The 18940-nt window shown below is 39.0% G+C and overlaps 2 protein-coding genes across 4 annotated transcripts; both read right to left on the bottom strand.

The window, feature by feature from the left end:
* On the bottom strand, nt 1-6323 carry LOC111867526 (protein phosphatase 1 regulatory subunit 42). Of its 3 annotated transcripts, XM_023857494.2 has the most exons (6): nt 5848-6319; nt 5585-5751; nt 2684-2822; nt 2231-2465; nt 835-966; nt 1-744 (listed from the first exon to the last, which is right to left on the bottom strand). In XM_023857494.2, exons 1-6 carry the CDS (start codon nt 5971-5973, stop codon nt 596-598), a joined length of 948 nt encoding a protein of 315 aa, XP_023713262.1. In that variant the 5' UTR covers nt 5974-6319; the 3' UTR covers nt 1-595. The 3 variants fall into 3 exon arrangements, with proteins under 3 accessions (XP_023713262.1, XP_023713261.1, XP_023713263.1); XM_023857493.2 differs by having other exon boundaries at nt 1-966; nt 5848-6323; XM_023857495.2 differs by having other exon boundaries at nt 1-966; nt 5585-5768; nt 5848-5936.
* Nucleotides 6324-14957: 8634 nt separating this feature from the next.
* LOC111867523 (DNA polymerase I, thermostable-like) lies at nt 14958-18081 on the bottom strand. The gene is made up of 2 exons (XM_023857486.2): nt 17914-18081; nt 14958-15672 (listed from the first exon to the last, which is right to left on the bottom strand). Exons 1-2 carry the CDS (start codon nt 18010-18012, stop codon nt 15535-15537), a joined length of 237 nt encoding a protein of 78 aa, XP_023713254.2. The 5' UTR covers nt 18013-18081; the 3' UTR covers nt 14958-15534.
* Between the last annotated feature and the right edge of the window lie 859 nt (nt 18082-18940).

The following is an 18940-nucleotide window of genomic DNA, read 5'->3' as shown; positions in this document are numbered from 1 at the left end:
TGATGATGATGATGATCTTGTTATGTTCTGCTGAATTAGCCTGGTCTCAGGTGATTAAATAGCTGCATGAATCTGTCAGGGTTGTCCAGTAATGGAGGTTAGCTCTTTCTAAGGGACCCAACTGAGTATCTCCTCACCTGAGGACAGAAACAGATCCAGTTTCCAAAAATAAGCGTTGATAGATGGGCAGAATTGTGCAGTAATATTGTCTTTATTGTTGATATGCTGTATTTACATTGCAGTTGGAATATCACTAGTAATAGTGGTTGGTTTGCTGCACCTGTTTATACTTCACCCATCCACAATTCAGTCATTTAGAAAATATTTCAGCCATACTTTAAACTTTGAAGTTGCATCTGTTCTATTCCTTTGCCATGCAAAACAGTTAAATGTAGTAAACTCACGTCTGCTCATACACTTCAGTAATTTGTAATGTTTGTATGGAATCTAGTCATTGTTGTTACAATACCCTAATTGTGTCATGCAGCAAATGCCAAAAATAGTAGTTTTGTTTCTAAAAGGAAATATTTACTCATTCTCGGATATATGTTAACTCCAATGAGCCCAGTGTTGTATTAACATTTATTTGATGTGTTTATAGCTTATATGCCTTCCAAGCTGGGAACATAAAGCACTTGGACAGTTTGGTTGTGTAATCACATGAGAGTTCTTTAAGTTTGGCATCTTGGACGCTGGAACGTGTTATTGAGTTTGTCACCCCAGGAGTAAAATTCTTGGTTAGACCTGAAAAATAGGTCAGGGCAAAGTGTAAAGTGATTGCTATAAAGACTTGCTTAAATAAAGTTCCACAAATAAAATAAACTCGGAACTCACTCGTGATATCTGCAGGTAATGTGGAGTTAACATGTGTTTGATTTGAAACCAGTTTATGCCCTGCTTTGTTGATTTCCAGTCTTTTGAGAAAGTCCCTTGTGGCGTCACTGATCTGTTTCCCATCCAGCAATGCTAAGCAGTAAAATAAAATGTTACACATTTGTTTAATACAAAGATTGTGTAGTATTTTGCTATATATATTTTTTCTAAAGTGTTCTCTAGAAATCGGCTTTGTCAGTGTTAAGCTGAAAAAAATCCTCTTGCTTTAAAAATGTCCCCCCTTCCCCTTACAAGATGTGCCCCATAATAGTGAAAACATTATGCCCTTGGAGACCAATTACCTCACATTGATAGCATCAACGTGACAGCTATATAAATATGTGAGGGGTGAATTAATGCAGATTCCTTATAATTTTATGTGAGTATAGCACTTTGAAAAACATGCAACTCGTTATTAAGATGATTCTTGTTGAACGTTAAGTAACATCAGTGTAGCTAGGCATGTGAAATTTTCTGTAGTTTATAAAGATACATAGAAATCTAACACAAAGCATTCTCTAGCCTACTGTCCTTTCTTAAGGGGAAGAAGGTAGGTGTATGATATCACCATTTTAAGCCACTTCATGATAGTAGCCTTGGAAAAATATATGACTTTTACAAGTATTAGCATTTTACAAACATGATGATTATAAAAGATCTAAAAGTTTGTGACAGTGGTAAATTGCTACAAGTAATATGTTTTTGGACATCCATTGTCTTGTCTATTTTAAAAAAAACTGTCCTGTGTATTTTTTAAAACATGTTTCGTAGACTGGATTCTGTCCCCGTCAGGTAAAACCTCCTCAGTTGGGTCCAATAGGTAAGAGCTAGCCCCTATCTCCAGACTAGCTAGGGGCTAGCTCTTATCTATTGGACCCAACTGAGTAGGTTTTACCTGAAACGTGTTTTAAAAAAAGAAACAGGACGGTTTTTTAAAAATAGACAAGACGATGGATAATGTCCAAAAACATATTCATTACTTGATGAAATTTAAGGCATAAAATGTATACTTTCTACATAGGATAAGTAAAGTAGATAGAACCATCCAGTGAAGTGATAGGATTTTGACCCATGCCACTTTCTGGGATTATGAAATGTGTATGGTCCCAAACAGTCAAGGATTATTATACAGTATGTGTACACAGACTGAACATCAGCTTATAATAACATAAATTAAAGTATGGTAGTAAAACAGTTCTGCATCTAAAGGGAAATTATTTGTGATTTTGCATAAACTATTAAGTTAACTGAAATGGAACTTGAAAATTGAACTACCGTTAACTTACTAGTATTAGCATAACATAACCGTTCTCCTGTCAGAATATTACAACCATATGACATCTGTGTACCCACTCACCTAACTTGTTGGAACATGTTATGAGTCTTTCCCTATACTTTTGTTGTGAACAGACTGGGTTGCCTTCTAACTCCAAACTGGTGATGTTATTCCACTGGGACACAACCCGTGTTAGGTCCATGATGTCACAGAGACAATTATTTTGAGCAATCAACCATTTCAGTTCATTTAGGCACTCTAAGTCAGCAACTGATGTCATTCCATTACTAGTAACATCCAAAGTATGCAGACATCTCTGAAAAATAGAGACAACTCTAAAGTTTTCACTGCATGAAATACTGTGGTACTTGATTTCCAAGATTTGTGAAAGTAATGACAATTTCTGAAATATGCATAATTTGTTATGTTTAGATCGAAACTCTCAGTTTACAAATTGTTCTTGTAAAGTATAGTTCTCAATATCAAAATTGTTTACAGAATTTGACATTGTGCACATTTTTGCTAGTAACTTACAGCGAGCCCTTTCATAGTTCTTGGATCGAAGTGTAGAGTTTCTCCTTGTGGCAGCTGCTGTCTCTGTACATGCAGCTCTTCCAGATTGTAAAGCTTGTCTAATCCCTCAATCACAGCTATACAGTTGTGTCCTAAGTATCTGCACAAATATTGTATGTCTGAATTTTGGTCAGTTTATATATGTACATAAATGAGTATCAAGCAAGTTTCATAGGCTATGACTTAATGACTTACATAAATGTTTTTCTACATTGAAGAATACTTTAATGATGGAAGGAAATGGTCAGGTTTAACTAGCATATAAATGTTACCATACATATCACTAGTTTTCAGCAGCTGTGGTCGTTATAGCTTATAAATACCATATACCAAAATGATTGATGCAGTTTTGAAGTACCGCTGCTGTGAGAACCTCAGATCCTACTTTCATTTTTTGTTTGTTTGTTTGTGTTTGTTTGGTTTTTTTTTGTTTGTTTGTATAACTTGAAATATTCTGAGCCATAATTGATTTCCATTGTTCTTATTTATTATGAATACAAATGAAAATTTTGTAATTTCACTATTCAGTATATTAGTCTGTGTGAGTACATAGACAGGAGATAGCAATAGCAGCTCTTCAGACTGAACAGTTTGTCAGTATGCTTGCCACCTTGTGTCACAGCTTAACAAGAGGGTCAGCTAGGAGCACTGCACCATTTGTTGGTAAAAGTATTTAGGACTGTTACAAAAGCAAGATCTGATTGTGATATTAATGCAACATAATATTTAAACATACAGTTCCTCACTTACAGAAAACATGTTTGTGTCTTCAGTATGCTAAAACAAATTAACCCCATTAAGAGAAATGATCCCATCTTATTCTAAGAATCATATGAAACAAATACATTCTGTGGAGAGTTTTTGTAATGTTGGAACAGGTAGTACATATAATAACCACTGAGCTTTGAACAGTTATAAAGTATCAGAAGAGAATGTGAGACAAAATATTAGAGGTAGTAAAAGGAGATGTTGAGAAGATGGAAATTTAAGAATCGCGTTTCATGTGCTAGACTAAAGTTGGTGGAAATATTATTACACACCTGAGCAATGGCAGTACTGTGACTAAATATTAGGGAGAGAGGAAGTCTTTGTGTGTGCACACAGTTGCATATGTCTATCAGCATGTAATAACACTGAAATTTCTGAATAGATTTTCATTACATTGGCATTGAGGGGCTGCACCAAAAGTTGTTGGAGGGATTTCATTTTAGCTCACGTTGATCAAACATAATCTGTCAGCAAAAACTTACTGGTGTTCCTTTAAAAATCTGTCTTGATATAAATTTAAATGTTACATTCTAAGTTTGGTCCATGGACATCTTGAAGATGACAAAAATAGAAGGCTTCAGTTTTGTGAGCTCTGAAATTCCTGATATTGTGATGAAAATAATTTGGTCATCTGAGGTGAGTATGAAATTGATCAGGGCAGCAGATGCCTGTATCCACTGAGCTGTTACTAATCTCCACTAAATTTCATGGTCAAATGGGTAGCACTCCTGCATTGTATTAAGGATGTCAGATTCACATTTTGGCAAAGAAAATTGCTATCCTAACAAGGTTTAACATAAGTCTAGTAAAGTCACCACTACCAGCAAGCTTCCAGTATTGCCATCCATTGATGTTATCAGCTAAATAACCAGTGAGCAATAATTTCTTTCTGCTGCATTTGGAAGGGAAGCCATAATAGGCTACCAGGCATTCTCAACAGTAATTGTATGAGCTCTAGTCTACATGGTTGACCAGCATGATGAGTGTGGTTGACTAATTAATATTAATGATGTAAGAACTGGTGTTTGATTAGATTTATAGATTATGTATATTTTGAAAAAAGCAGTCTTCTGGGTTTTGGCAGTGTGTATATGTGGTTAACACCACCGCTGTAAAAGCCTCAAATCCCTCATGTATATTTTAGTTGATATTTTCTCTTTATTACATATCCATGTACTTACTTGATCTGGCTATGGTGACTTACCAGTACTTCTGGTTACCATGTTCTAGGATTGTCCTTAAGAATAGTGCCTTGATAAATACCTTCAAATTAAGTAGTAGTAGTAGTCTTTATTTCCATAAATCCAATACTAGAAATACATTCAGAGGATGTGGAAAAGTCAAACAAAACACATAAATAAAAACAGTACAAGGTACCAAGTCAATATACAGATATGTTAAATAATACTACTGAGATCATAAAAAACGTAACTAGTATCAGTTCAACCCTTCCTATCAAAAATACTCAAAATACACTTCCAAATATATAAAAGAAACAACAATAAGTCTCACCTGCTTCCACATTTTCTAATTAATTACGCATTAACCCCGGCATTCAGTGCTGTATAATCTGAACTTTCAAAAATATCAAGAAAAAAATAAAATACTGATAACAGTACTTTTGAAATGATCTCGATCAAGCTTCATACAGTGTGTTGTTTCTTTGTTTGGTGTCATGGGTCCCAGCTTTTGAAGGAATGCTAACTAGTGAGTCCTTTCTAGTATTGCAAGATTATGACCTACAACTACATGAGGACAAACTCTCAGAGACCTGGTACCTTGTGCAAGGTGGAGCTGCCTGCAGTTACTTCTTTTTTGAGTGAAATCTTTTCCAAGAAGTGGTTCTATTGAGTGGGCATCATGACACTAATGGATTTCTTCATGTGAGGTACAGTTAAGGATAAAGTAAACATGAAGAAACCCACAATTGTAATTGAACTCCATAAATACACTGAAGAGCCATTCCAAATCTTGATGAAAAAGAGCTTTGAAAAAAGTATCAGAAAGATTTCAACTGTATAAATATTACATATGGGAAACATATTTTGTTATAGTAGAGGATGCAGATATTTTCAGACTGACAGTTATACTCACAGTTTCTTAAGATTTTTCAGGCCATTTAAATTTTCAATCTTGCTGATTTTATTTCTTTGGAGGTATAAGTGAGTCAACTGAGTAGCATGTTCTAAATTTTCTATTTTTGTCAAACAATTGTTTTGTAAATATATAACTGTTAAATTCTTGCATTGTGAAATATCACCCTGGAAATGCAAAACCACTGATAAATATATTTGCAGTAGTACAGCATTACTGTGAATTTAAAAGAAAATAATGACTAGTAAGCAGATGGTACTTACTATTGTGTCTATGAAATTGCCCTGCAAGTGAAGATGTGTTAGTTTTCTAAGGATATCAGTATCATTTTCAGGTCTGGATTTTTTCCGCGTTTTGCGTGTCACCAGTGTAGACGTAAGTTTCACCATATTCTTGCAGATGGAACAAAATCAAGTGAAAATTTCGAATTTTTTTTACTTTGGAATACTAATAAACCCCAAAGCAAAACACTGCCCTTGGCGAAACTGATACATTGTTTACTCAGTAGCTTTGAGGTAACCATAGTAACTCCAATAGTACGATTCACATATCTTGACCGCCCTTGACATATGGAGAGAACGAATAGGGAGTTGCCGTAGCGTTGCCAATTTGTCGTTCTGCACACGTATGTGTAGCAGCATTAGCGTTTAGAAACTGATAGCAGAACTTTTTTGGCAGTAGAGAATTGGTCTTTGTCATAATATTCTAAAACAGTTCTGTGTAGAACGTTGTTTTGGTAGTCATTTAGGTTTGTCGCCTTTCTTATGTTTATGTGCATTATGGGTGACAAACAGCTTCACGGTAAACTTTTCCCTCGTTTGCCTTCCCGAATACGCGCAAAACATCTGACTTCCTTGTACAGGACGCTTCAGTTGATGGCCCTGACTTTTAGAGGAATCCAGTCACTCTGCTTCGTTTTTCTTCAGACATATTTTTCAATGAAATTATACACGTACTTACTCAAATGTTATTTTGCTGGCGTTAAATGGAACGGCCCCCGCTATTTGTTCTGAGCTCTCTTAGCGACATGTTGCATTCAGGCACTTAGATTTAGAAACTGTATACAAAATAATTGATGTACAAATATGTTGTTACACATTTAAGCTCACTAAAACGCTAAAAGTTATAATACAAAATTAACAATACCTGTCCCTAGGTGAGAAGAAAACGACCGCGCTTGAACGTGCCACTCTTATCACGGGCGAAAGAAAAGGTTTTATTTTTTCCGGTCTTTAGTTCATCGTTTATATTATTATATTCGAAGTGGCTAGCTGATATGATGTGAAACAAAAAGTTCTGGGAAGAACTAATCTCTTTTCTTTCACTATAGTTTAAGTAGCTGATGCAAGTAGAAAACCTCAGTATGTATGCGTTATGAAATCAATAAAAAAACTCCGTGGTTATAGTCCCCAAGCGAACTATACCGACCAGGCGACCGCCACTTGTCAGCGAAGTTAGTCCCAAATTTAGCAGATAGAGAGTGCGCGTGGTCAGCGCAACGGATCCCCACGGCCGTTAATTTTGGTTTTCTAGACCGAAGCCGCTATTTTCTTGAACAAGCTCCTCAATAGTGAAGCCAACAAAACAATACAATTTGAGAGGTTGCGATGTTGATATTACTGATGGGCGTGATTTTATGATGTACACCGTTGAGATGGCCTTAGATGTCATGATATACATACCAAGTTTCATAAAGATTGGTTTGGACATTCAGGTAATATTAAGGTTATTACCTCGACAGCCTGAGAAGCTGCTATATTAGTATTACTGAAGGATTTATGATGTATGCCGTACAGATTACCTCAGACAGCATGCCACGCACACATACCAAGTTTCATGACGATCGGTTCAGGAATTCAAGGAATATTAAGGGTATTACTTCAATAATTTGAAAGGCTGTACTGTTGGTACTGCAGATAAGGGGGATTTTGTAAATTCTTAAGTACGCCGTTGGAATGGCCTCAGGTGACATGGTAATACTAGTATATAAGACGGCTGATGACGATCGGTTCAGGAGTTTGCGTATTATCAAGGGTAGGCTACCGATGGGAGGGATTTATGATGTACGCCGTTAAAATGGCTGCATGTGGCATGGTAAACTCGCCAACTTTCGTTAAGTTTGGTTTAGGCGTTCAGGCAATATTAAGGCTTTGCCTATACAGTTTAAAAGGCTGTAATGATGGTATTGCAGATATGAGGGATTTATGATGTATGACATTTATTTAAATGTCACGCTCAGGTGGCGTGATATATGTACCGAGTTCCATGACGATCGATTCAGGCATTTAAGTAACATTACGGTTATTACAGCAATAATTTGAGAGGTCGTAATGTTGGTATTACTGATGTAAGATGTTTACTAAATACGCCATTGAGATAAATTCGTGTGGCATGACATACATACCAAGTTTCATGAAGACTGATATAGACATTCAAGCAAATATTAAGATTTTGCCTTAGAAGTTAGAGATGCTGTAATGTTGGTATTACTGATGGGTGGTATTTGTGAATTACGCCATTAAGATGTGCTCAGGCAACATGATATACGTACCAAGTTTCATAACGATTGATTCTGGCATTCAAAATTTGTTGGGATGTCTGTTCCAGTAGCACGGAGGGACAATCACGTAAATTCCTATAACAGATTTTTCTTTATTGCTAGTGGGGTGGGACTAAGTCCCATGTACTGCGGCCACTTCTGGCCTATTGTACCAGCCCCAGATGATAGGTGAGGGTGATTGTGGAGCAATTGGTGGAATGAAGATTGGCAGGGGAAACCGAGGTACTCGGAGAAAACCTGCCCCAGCGCCACTTTGTCCACCACAAATCCCACTTGACCAGACCCAGGATCGAAGCCAGCGACTAACCGCTTGAGCTATGGCGCTGAAATTTATTTAACAACGCTATCCGCAAATCAGAGCGAGTGACGGTACGAATGGTAGGATGACAGCGAATAATGAATTAGAAATTTGTTGCAGGAAGCGTTTGTGGCCTAGTTTGAGGTGATATCCCATCATTCGCTTGGATGGACTGAAGAAAATCACGGAAACATTAATTAGTATAGTCAATATCCCGGTTGAGATATGAACATAGCCCCTCCCCCATACAAATAATCAGTGCTACGGCTTGGGCCATCTTGTTCGCTGTTTGCATACTGTCAACATTGGTACTCATACGAGCGTCCACAACATCATGAGAGCAGAAACTAAGAGGGATCAGTGAGAACTGTATACACAACAAGAACATAGATCAGGTGCAAAACCTTGTCGTATCGTGCAATGGAATGTAATGCCAAAATCGATAATTCCGGATGTAAGCGAAGCGCGACACGTCTTTTGTATTACTTCTCTTTTGAGTACACAGACAAAGGTTACAATAAAGAGAGCCGTCTTCTGGGATGTGGCGCCGTGCAGATAGTGTGTTAACCGACGTTTTGGAGGAACGTATCTTCTCCATCTTCAGGGTAGAAGAAAAAAGAAAATCCGAATTTCGCTGTTAGCTGGTCTGTCCGTTGCCGAAGGAATTCAACAATTCAGCCTCTGTTGGGTAGGCAGTTTCCTAGGTAGCATGCGTTCTCATTGCCCGTTGCGCAGCGTTGTGTGTCCTATAGTCCTGCTTTCAGGCAGCACGTCACAATATTTTCACTGATTCTGTAAGTAGTATTTATTGCTGCTAGACGAGTATACAGATGAGCAGGGAGCCTGAGTGTGCGGTAACCGATGACGTATTGTGGGCCCTCAAAAGGACCGTATTTCTAAGGCAGGGCGCGCCTGAGGAACGCCGGCGACACTCCGGCCGCAGCAGGCTAGCTCGTCGGTCTTCCTTGGTCGGTGGCAGGGTGACTGCGAGCCGGCTGGTCTACCTAGCGTCTGTGGCCGGGTAACTGCAAGCTGGCCGGTTTTCCGTGCGTCGGCTGGCTGGGGGCTCATGACCAAATGTTTTCTTCTTATATGAAAGTTGCTGTCCTGTCCATTTGGGGCGCCCTCTCTGACGAGAGGTCGGGTCTGTCATTTGTCAGTCGCAATATGTATTAGTAAATCCATTGTCAGTATTTACATATATTTACAATTTAATCTTAGCCTTAATTCCTACTTCTATGTACTATATATACAAGGCCTCTGTCAGTTCAGGCTCAGTACAGCAGATTATGTCCTATTTCTAGTAGTATTCGCTACCACGGCAGTCTAGTCACTTGAACGGTCGTATGCCTGACCGACGCCAAGTTCAAGCCTCTTATACTTTCTGTGTCGGGCTTCGCCTTGTCCGATGTTGCGAACATTCTCATTATCATGATTTTGTATGACTTCTGCTTGTTGCCTGCATAATTTTGTTATATAATCAAATACGCAAGGTATTTTGAATGTCATGTGCAAATTGCGAGTCGGTGTGCGCCTTGGAAAATTGCCAGTGGTGCGGAGAACCTTGTTTTGCAGGCGCTGCAATTTCACTAGATGAGTGTCTGCCGCAAACTCCCAGGCGGGACTAGCATAAGTCATTACGGATCTAATAAGAGCTTTATGGAGGGTCAGTTTAATGTTAGCGCTCAATCGCTCACTTTTGAATAGGGAATGTACTCTAACGAATTTTCTAAAGGCCTTTGCTTGGCTGTGTGCAATCTCCATGTAACTCTCTTATCGAAGATTACACCTAGATATTTTGCACTATTTACAAATGGAATATTTCGTCCATTTAGAGTAAGACAAGACTCAGGCGGTCGACGACTACGAGAGAAGTAGATCCCCTGAGTCTTATCTTCATTAATTTTGATATTCCAGCGTTCACACCAGGTCTCCATTGAGCTGAGACCGCGCTGGAGTTTTCTAACAATAAAACCCTCCTTGCGATCTGTCGCATACAGACGGGTGTCGTCTGCAAAGAGGGCCAGGTGAACGCCCTGTGTATGGGGGGCATCATTTATATACAAATTGAAAAAGAGTAGGGGAAGGACAGAACCTTGTGGCAACCCTGCTTGCATTTCCCTTGACGTTGACATTTCGCCTTCAACCGAAACCCTGAATTTACGTTGAGAAAGAAAGGACCCAATAAGCTTGGTCAAATTGTTCGAGAATTCCAATTTTGATAACTTATACAGCAAGCCTGAGTGTCACGTGGTATCAAAGGCTTTTTCGATGTCCAAGAACACCGCAGCCGTAGACATTTTATTGTTGAAATTAAGGGTCACGTGGTCCGCCAGCCTCATACATTACAATGTCGTGCTGTGACGTGCTCGAAAACCAAACTTGCTTGCGCTGAGCAGGCCTCTTTCTTCAATATGTTTTTGAAGTAATTTCAAAATTACTTTTTCGAATAGTTTTCCTGTCGTGGACAGGAGGCTGTTCGGACGTAAATATTGAGAGAATTTCGGGTCTTTGCCAGGTTCAGGTAAAGTTATTACTTTTGCTTCCTTCCAAGTATTTGGAAAATGAGAGAGCCAAAGAAAATGATTAAATAAATGAGTTAGGCAAACCAATGGTCGCCTTGGAAGGTGCCTGAGGCATTCATTTGTGATGCCGTCAATTCCACAGGCCTTTTTTAATTTCAGGGACTTTATTAATTTCTTTACGTCACATACCCACTATCGTGTTGGAGGTCCGCATTTTTATACGTTGTTGCCAGGCGGCATTCGGCCCAGTGGGTATTGTCGCTTCCATGGTGCGTGCTGAATGACTAGAGCGGACTAGAGTGGACTAGAGCTTGGTTCACTGTGGGAGTCTCTCCCCGTGGAGATGGTTGTTCAGATGTTGAAACGAATGGAGAAATGGATGTGGCGACCGGAGAGTATAGTTCGTGTGGCTAGCTGTAGCAGCATGGCAGGTGGTGCTACGGCCGGGGTTGGGTCAAGTCAATCAGAATGTAGGCCGGCTTCACCTTATCAGTTGATACGGTGGTGACAGGCCTGCCGTGCACCAGGAGTTGCAGTGTTTTCTCTCTCCGTGAAAGGACCTGGTAGGGTCTGGTGTAGGTAGCCTCCAAATCCAGACGAGTTCTGTTCTGCTGGAGGAAAACCTGCGAACACTTGTGAAGGTCATTTTGCATGAATGTAGCCGGGAGGCGTGGCATGCTGCAGGAAGCGGTCTGATGCGTGCCATGTGCCAGCTGATGAGGTGCGATGGTTCCACTGGGCCGGCTGTAGGAGTCAGTACATAGGCAGGGATTCTTAGGGGCTCACCGTATACGAGCTCAGTTACTGACACTTGCAGGTCCACTTTGAATGCCATGAGGATTCTGAGGATAACCAGGGGAAGCACTTCTGTCCAGTGTCAGTCCGCATGGCACATGATGGCTGCCTTTAGCGTCTGGTGGAAGCATTCCACTAGTCCATTAGATGCTGGGTGGTTCTCCGTGAGAGCTGAATGCCATACAGCTTGGCCAGGGAGTGGAAAAGTTGAGATTCAAACTGATGTTCCTTTTTGGTGGTGGTCTGCAGACAAACGAAGCGGCATATATAGCCAGTCAGGGCTCATGCCACGGTGTCGTCTGTGGTGTCCGGGTTGGTTACGACTTCCGGCCAGCAGGTGAAGTGGTCAACTGCAAGTGAGGCAGTGTGTGCAGCCAGCTGACGTCAGAAGGTCTGTGTAGACATGCAGGAAATGGGCTGCCGGCGGTGTATTGATAATTTTTAGTATTACTAGTAAATTCATGAGGGCACGCAGTAGCGTAGTTTGTTGAGGCACTATGCTACAAGCCAGAAGGTCACGGGTTCAAGTCCTGATGAGGTCATTGGATTTTTTTTTAATTTACCTAATCCTTCCAGCCACACTATGGCCCTGAGGTCGACTCAGCCCCTAACAAAAATGAGTACCAGGAATATTCTTGGAATATTCTTGGGGGTAAAGGGCGGCAGACACGTAGGGCTGACAACCTTGCCACCATCCATGAGCTGATTGTCTAGAAAATGTGGGAACCTCAACATCTCACAACCCAATGGGCCTCCACAGCCTGTTACAGGGATACCTTTACTTTTACTTTTTACTGGCAGATTCATATTCCCCTAGAAGTTACTGAAGTGGTGTATGCATAATAGAAATTGTGGGGTGTAACAAGTGCGTTGTAATGAGCACATGGTATATGAATGTAAAGTAGTTGGTGCATTGTGAAGTTATGAGTCTTGGGTGTGTAGTGGAGTGTGACTTGTATTGTTATTTGATGTTGAAGTTTTCCATACTGGAATTTTCCACTGTCTGCCATGATGTGAATGGTATGTGACTGGTTGGAGTGCCAGGAGTCACTTCCAAGCACCGAGCTCTTAACATGCTAATTTATGCTGCAAAACATAGAGATAAGTTATGACATGGGTACTCTCTTCTGGGATTTAACGCCTTGTAGTCCGTTGAAAGTCATCTGATGTTTCAGAAGAACACAGCACTCTTTAAAACCACCTCTGTGAGATAGTATAGTTCATAACCAACACTGTGAGAACCTCATATCCAATAGAATTGTAACTTTGGTGGATATTTTTGCCCATGTTTACTGAGCATTCTCGTCTGATCATGAGAATGTTCTATACCGTATTTTTGAATCCGCATTACAGTAAATTCACTAAGCGCCATGTATTTGACTGCTCTTGCAGCTGCCTTTGGAATTGGTAATCGCAAGTATGTTTAAATCTTTAAGAAGTTGCCCATATGACAAATATCAATACTGACTAATTAACTAACTCCATGGAGCTTTGTCCTCCATAAGAAGCTACCACTTGTGAAGCCACTCAAGGATTTCCCAACAATTTATGGAAACCGAAGGTTCATTATTGTGTTCACAAGATCCTTCGATCCTTCCACTTGTCCCTGTCCTGAGCCAGCTCAATCCAGTACATGCCACCCCATCCTGTCTCTCTAAGATCCATCTTAATAGTATCCTCCCACCAGTGTCCACTCAGGTCTTCCTAGTGGTCTGTTTCATTCCAGCTTTCCCATCAAAATCATATATGCATTCCTCTTTGCCCCCATGCCTACTACATGCCCTGTCCATCTCATCCTCCTTGATTGATCAATCGCATAACAACACACTACTGATTATTTGTATAACCTGCTTTTGTAAATTTAATCCTTTTACTTTTCGAGTCACCACACCAGAAAATTAAACCGTACCCTAAATAAACTTAAAAGTATGTAACGTAAGTAGTCCTTATACGAGTAATATGCGGGCTTGTTACATCCCTAAGGGATTTAATCATATAACAAAATTTACAGAATTTTGAGCTTAGTAACTTTACATCTGCATCCCATTTCTTATATTCAGCAATGTATATGCCCAAGATTTTCCCCCCTGATTTATAGGTTATCTTCATGTTGTCAAGTTTGACTTGAGGTTTCACGCCTATTATGGAATGGAATTGTTTTCACAGTATTAAGTACATGACTACTTATGAAAACCCATTAATCCTACTCTAGTCTTGGCAGTCTGAAAGCTTCTTTTGTCCTCAAAGATTTCTTTTATGTGCATTGTGCAGTCTTACTGTTTAACTTTAAATTTTAAAAACTACTTTTATCTCATTTCCTCCACTTGAAGAAGAGGAATGTTTCATGAACTGACCTGTTAATCAGTGCTAGGAAAGCAAATAAGCAAAATATCTAGCCATGAGTGAAGCAGAAATACTGAACATATTGATTTTGTATTAGAGATTTTGAAAATACTCTAATAATGAAGGTGCTATACTTTGTAAAGTGACATTTTTATGCAATAGTGGCTTGAATTGTATAAAATAGAGGTTATGTGCCCAGTTGTTTCAATCAAGGACATAGGGAGAACTATTCCTTGTATTTAATTGACATTTTGTATTTGAAGGTCTGCACTAAAAGTTGTCAGATTTTCAGTTTTGTGTGTGTCAGTCTAATATAATCCCAACGTTATGTTTTAAAAGACATTCCTCACTGAGTTGTATGACTTAAGGTATATACAAAAATCAGGACTGGATAAGAGTGAGCAAACTTTCAAATAATTGTTGATAGTGGAGAAACAAGTTTTTGCAACATAAGTTCCTTTCTGTAGCAATCATTACTTCTTGAGGGATTCAATCTATGTACCATAGATTTCCCGTGCTGGGATTTGATGTAATCTGCTTGTTTCTACAATTCTAGATGAGACTCCCACAACTGCAAAATAAAACATTATTGAATGAATATCCCAAGTTTTTTATGCAACAGCATTGTCTTAATTGCAGAAATTGCACTAGGTTAAATGGCTAGATGAATTTTGGAGGGGGGGAGGGAAATTGATGAAGACCTATTTTAAGGTATATCTCACTATTTGTCTCAAGGAAGTGAGGAACATATCATATTAGGTTGTCTGTGAGCATAGAGAGAAGTGTGGGACCTCTCAGTGTGAAACAGAAGTGCTGTGATATTGGAATAAAAAAGAGAAGACTTCTTATAAATCATAATAAATTGCCATTTTTATTATAACACATTGTTTAAAAAGTAGAACATAAAAGCAAGTTAAAAACTGATGACAATTTGTCATTGAAAATACCTTTGGTTGGAAATTCGTTGTGTAAGCTTCAAGCTGAAAAAATGTCTCACATATAGTTCATAAAATCCTAATGCAGCATTATGCTTCTTAAGCTAATACACTGGCTCAGAAAAACTCATTTCCAGAGTAAAATATGAATTTATGCCATCATATTTCATCAAAACACTGTAATGAATGACTTTTGACTAGATTACACCGTTGGATTTTTCTCACTGCAGGAGTTCATATTACTGTGTTATGCCCAAATAATATCCTATCCTATCCTATCGAAAGAGCTGATTAGCTCTATACATTTGGTTTTGACACAAGAAAATTTGTTGATTTGCACTTATTTCATTTATCTGTCACAACATACATAAACCAGAGTGGTTGTGGTGGAGTAAGAGTGCTAAAATTGGAATGCACAACCCCCTTTGTGGAACTTCCTTGTTTTAATTTTGGTCTAGATATGATGTGTCACAAGCCATTTTTATTCAGTAAAGTTAAAGTGTGATCTCTTGTAAGGATCCCCATGTGTCTCCAATCTTCATTTTAACTGGAAGTCGCACAGCAAGAGAAACGGCATTCTCCAGGGCAGTTTGTATTCTCTGTGCCACTTCCTTTGCACCTTCACGGCATACCTTAAACCACATCGAGAAGAAAACACTATATAGGACGTAAATAGCATTAATCTTTTCTGACGAACCTTAGCATCACATATCTTGGTTTCTTATAATAGGCCACAGAGGACTTCGATGCCAAAGAAACAGAACACCACTGCTACTACCACCACCACCACCACCACCACCACCACTATACTACATAGCATTTGACACACCAACAGTGGGAGCTAATTTGATATTATTACTATGGCAATGGTAGGCTTCATAATTACGCAACATGACTTCATCTACTGCTGTGTTAACATAGACAACAACCATTTCATAACCACTTGCAACCTCCAAGAACACCACCGAACAAGTTAGTCTATAGGTAACTCTCTAGGCTTGTCTTTTGGATATGCTCGGTTCTAATCTTGGCTGGGACACAAGCTGAGGCTGAGGTTTCATGGTTTCACTCAGTTTCTCCAGGCAAATGCCAGGATAGTACCTCAACTAGGTCATGACCACTTCTTTCCAAATCCTTTTCAGTTCATCATCATGCCATCCAGCACTATAAGATCTCACTACCGAAAGCATCATTATATAACGCTGAAAAAAATCAACACCACCACTACTTCCACAACAACACAATCAAAATAATTGGTGGTACCACGTTCCTTTGCAGCAATAGCATCTCCACCACTACTGCAGACATACCCATCACCAAAAGCACCAGCTCCAGCATCCCCTAGTAGCAGTGCATTGATTACTATTACCTCAAGTTTCAACTTTATTTTCATCCATAACTGAAGTGAATACAATTGGACATGTCAAAAAAGAACAGCGAATACATCATATATAAAAGTCACATAAAAATTACACAATGATCTATCATGATAATATAACAATCGTTATAAGGTACATAACAATAAAAGATGCATAAGACCAAAAGAAAAATGTCAATAATATAAAACACATAAACACAATAATAAAAATTGCAAACCAAAACAATCAACCAATCAACAAACTAGTCATCAATCAACATTAGTTGAAAAACTCTTGAAGAGAGTAGAAAGTGCTGGACAGCAAATCATTTTTGAGTTTCCTCTTAAAAACATTAAAATTGTCAACATTTTTCAGTTCAAGGGGAAGACCATTAAATATTTTAGTTTCCATATTGATTACACTTTTTTTTTTTTGCAACGATCAGTATTACAAAATTGGACATACAAATTATGTTAATGTATGGTATTGTAGCTGTGAATGTCAGAATACTGAGTTGTATACATCTTGTTCTTTATTATAAAAATAAAATCTCAAATTTATATAATGAGGTAACAGTTAAAATCTTAAATTCATCAAACATATTTCTACAGGATACTTTATTATTAACACCTTTAATCACTCCTAGACATTTTTTCTGTACTTTAAATATAGTTTCAGAGTCCTTAAGCCCCCCACACCAAAAAATAATACCATATTTCAATATAGATTCAAACTAAGTAAAATAAACATTTCTTAATACAGGTATGCTAACTGAGTCACATAAGGAGCCTGATCCACCACAGCATTGCCATTGCCCTAGGGCTTGAAATGGAGGTAGGTGTCATCTGCTTAGTTCTAGAGCGATTCACTTGATGGAAGCTATTTCCATTGTCTTAAGACATTATAGATGTTGCTCCCAGCAGCGATACATGTAAGAACAAATTCATGAACCCTCATTTTAATAATTTCCTTTTCATATGTATTTGTCATTCCTGAAGGCTTCTCTCCTCTGGAGCATCTACCCAGTTCTCAAATGCCATTTCCATCCCTGTATTAGCCCCACTAGTCACCTACAGGAGAATTAGCAAGGAGTAGGGTGGGTGCCACTCCATAAATATCCAACATCACAGTATATATATAGACACACACACACACACACAGAGAAGGAAAATGGGGGAAGAACAGTAGAAGAGTCCTTGGCAGATATGGATCTGTGATGAAGGGTTCTAACTTCACATTCATTGAAGAAAGCAGACTTCTGGGATTTGGCACCGTGTATATGCGGTGTTAACCGACGTTTCGGAGGAACGTATCGCCTCCATCTTCAGGGTAGAAGAAAAATTATAAGAAATCCGCAAGCGAAGAGACCATGAGAACCGGTAAAAGCAGGCCACCACATATACATGGTGCCAAATCCCAGAAGACTGCTTTCTTCATAGTCACCGCCATGAAAGCCTAAAATCTTCACATTCATTGTCTGTATCTGCTGACCAATTTAAACCTATGTGTGCTTACCTCATACAGCAGTTCATCATGCAAGTGCAAGGCAAGACTGGCAACAGGATTCAGTGAGGTGTATCCCATATTCCGCAGCTGTGACTGAACCAGAACCATGCCTTTCTTGGCTATATCAGCTGCTGATCCCTGAACAGTTGAGTTGATGGCTTGTCTTTCAGCTTGTGCTATAATCACAAACAAAGGGAAACTTCTAATTTATATCTCTTTTCATGACAAAATAATTAAGTTTATTCTTATATTATGCATATCAAAATGAGGGTCAGTACTTTTATTTATACAGGGTGTCCCAGGAGGAATGTGCCAAACTTCGGAAGGTGTTCCTTATGTTAAAGTATGCCGATATATCCCAAAACACCTATGTCCAAAGTTGAACGGTTACGGAGATAATGGCCAGAGAAGTGTGAAACTTTGACAGGTGTTACACACTTATTGATTACCAAATACATATTAAAACTGGCAGGAACATGTGGTTTCTGTAATGTTAATAATGTACGTAACATCAAACTAACTTGTAAGTGATATGAAGCCATTAAATTGAACTACAAAGAAACTTGTACGCCATGTCATATTTGTCCTTAGGGTTCCAAGCACTATACATGACACATGACTGGCAAGCGCCGACGTAACATGGCGCATACTGGTATAAGCCGACTACATAACTGTATTAAACATACATTCACAGAAAATCTCTTTTGGAATTTCGTTTCCATTATCTCATGCGGATTACTATGGGACCACGTATGCACATTTCGTAAATTATTTACACCGTCCAGGGTAAAAGACGCCTCATCACTGAATAAAATGACACTTAACAGTTCGGGATGAGCTTTTATCCACTGGCACAAATCCATACGCTGTGCATGGTTGCCTGGTTCCAGATATTGTACCCTTTGATCATGGTAAGGATATAACTCTTCATCATGTAAAGTTCGCCACACCTGCATACGTGATACACCGATGCGAGAGGCCATTCTACGAGTGGACAGACGTGGACTTCTCTGAACCATCTCAAGAATGTTCTCTC

Source organism: Cryptotermes secundus, unplaced genomic scaffold (genome assembly GCF_002891405.2).
Source record: "Cryptotermes secundus unplaced genomic scaffold, Csec_1.0 scaffold1316, whole genome shotgun sequence".
Taxonomy (NCBI): domain Eukaryota; kingdom Metazoa; phylum Arthropoda; class Insecta; order Blattodea; family Kalotermitidae; genus Cryptotermes; species Cryptotermes secundus.
The sequence above is the reverse complement of the archived record's forward strand: the minus strand, read 5'-3'. Positions and strand labels throughout refer to the sequence as shown.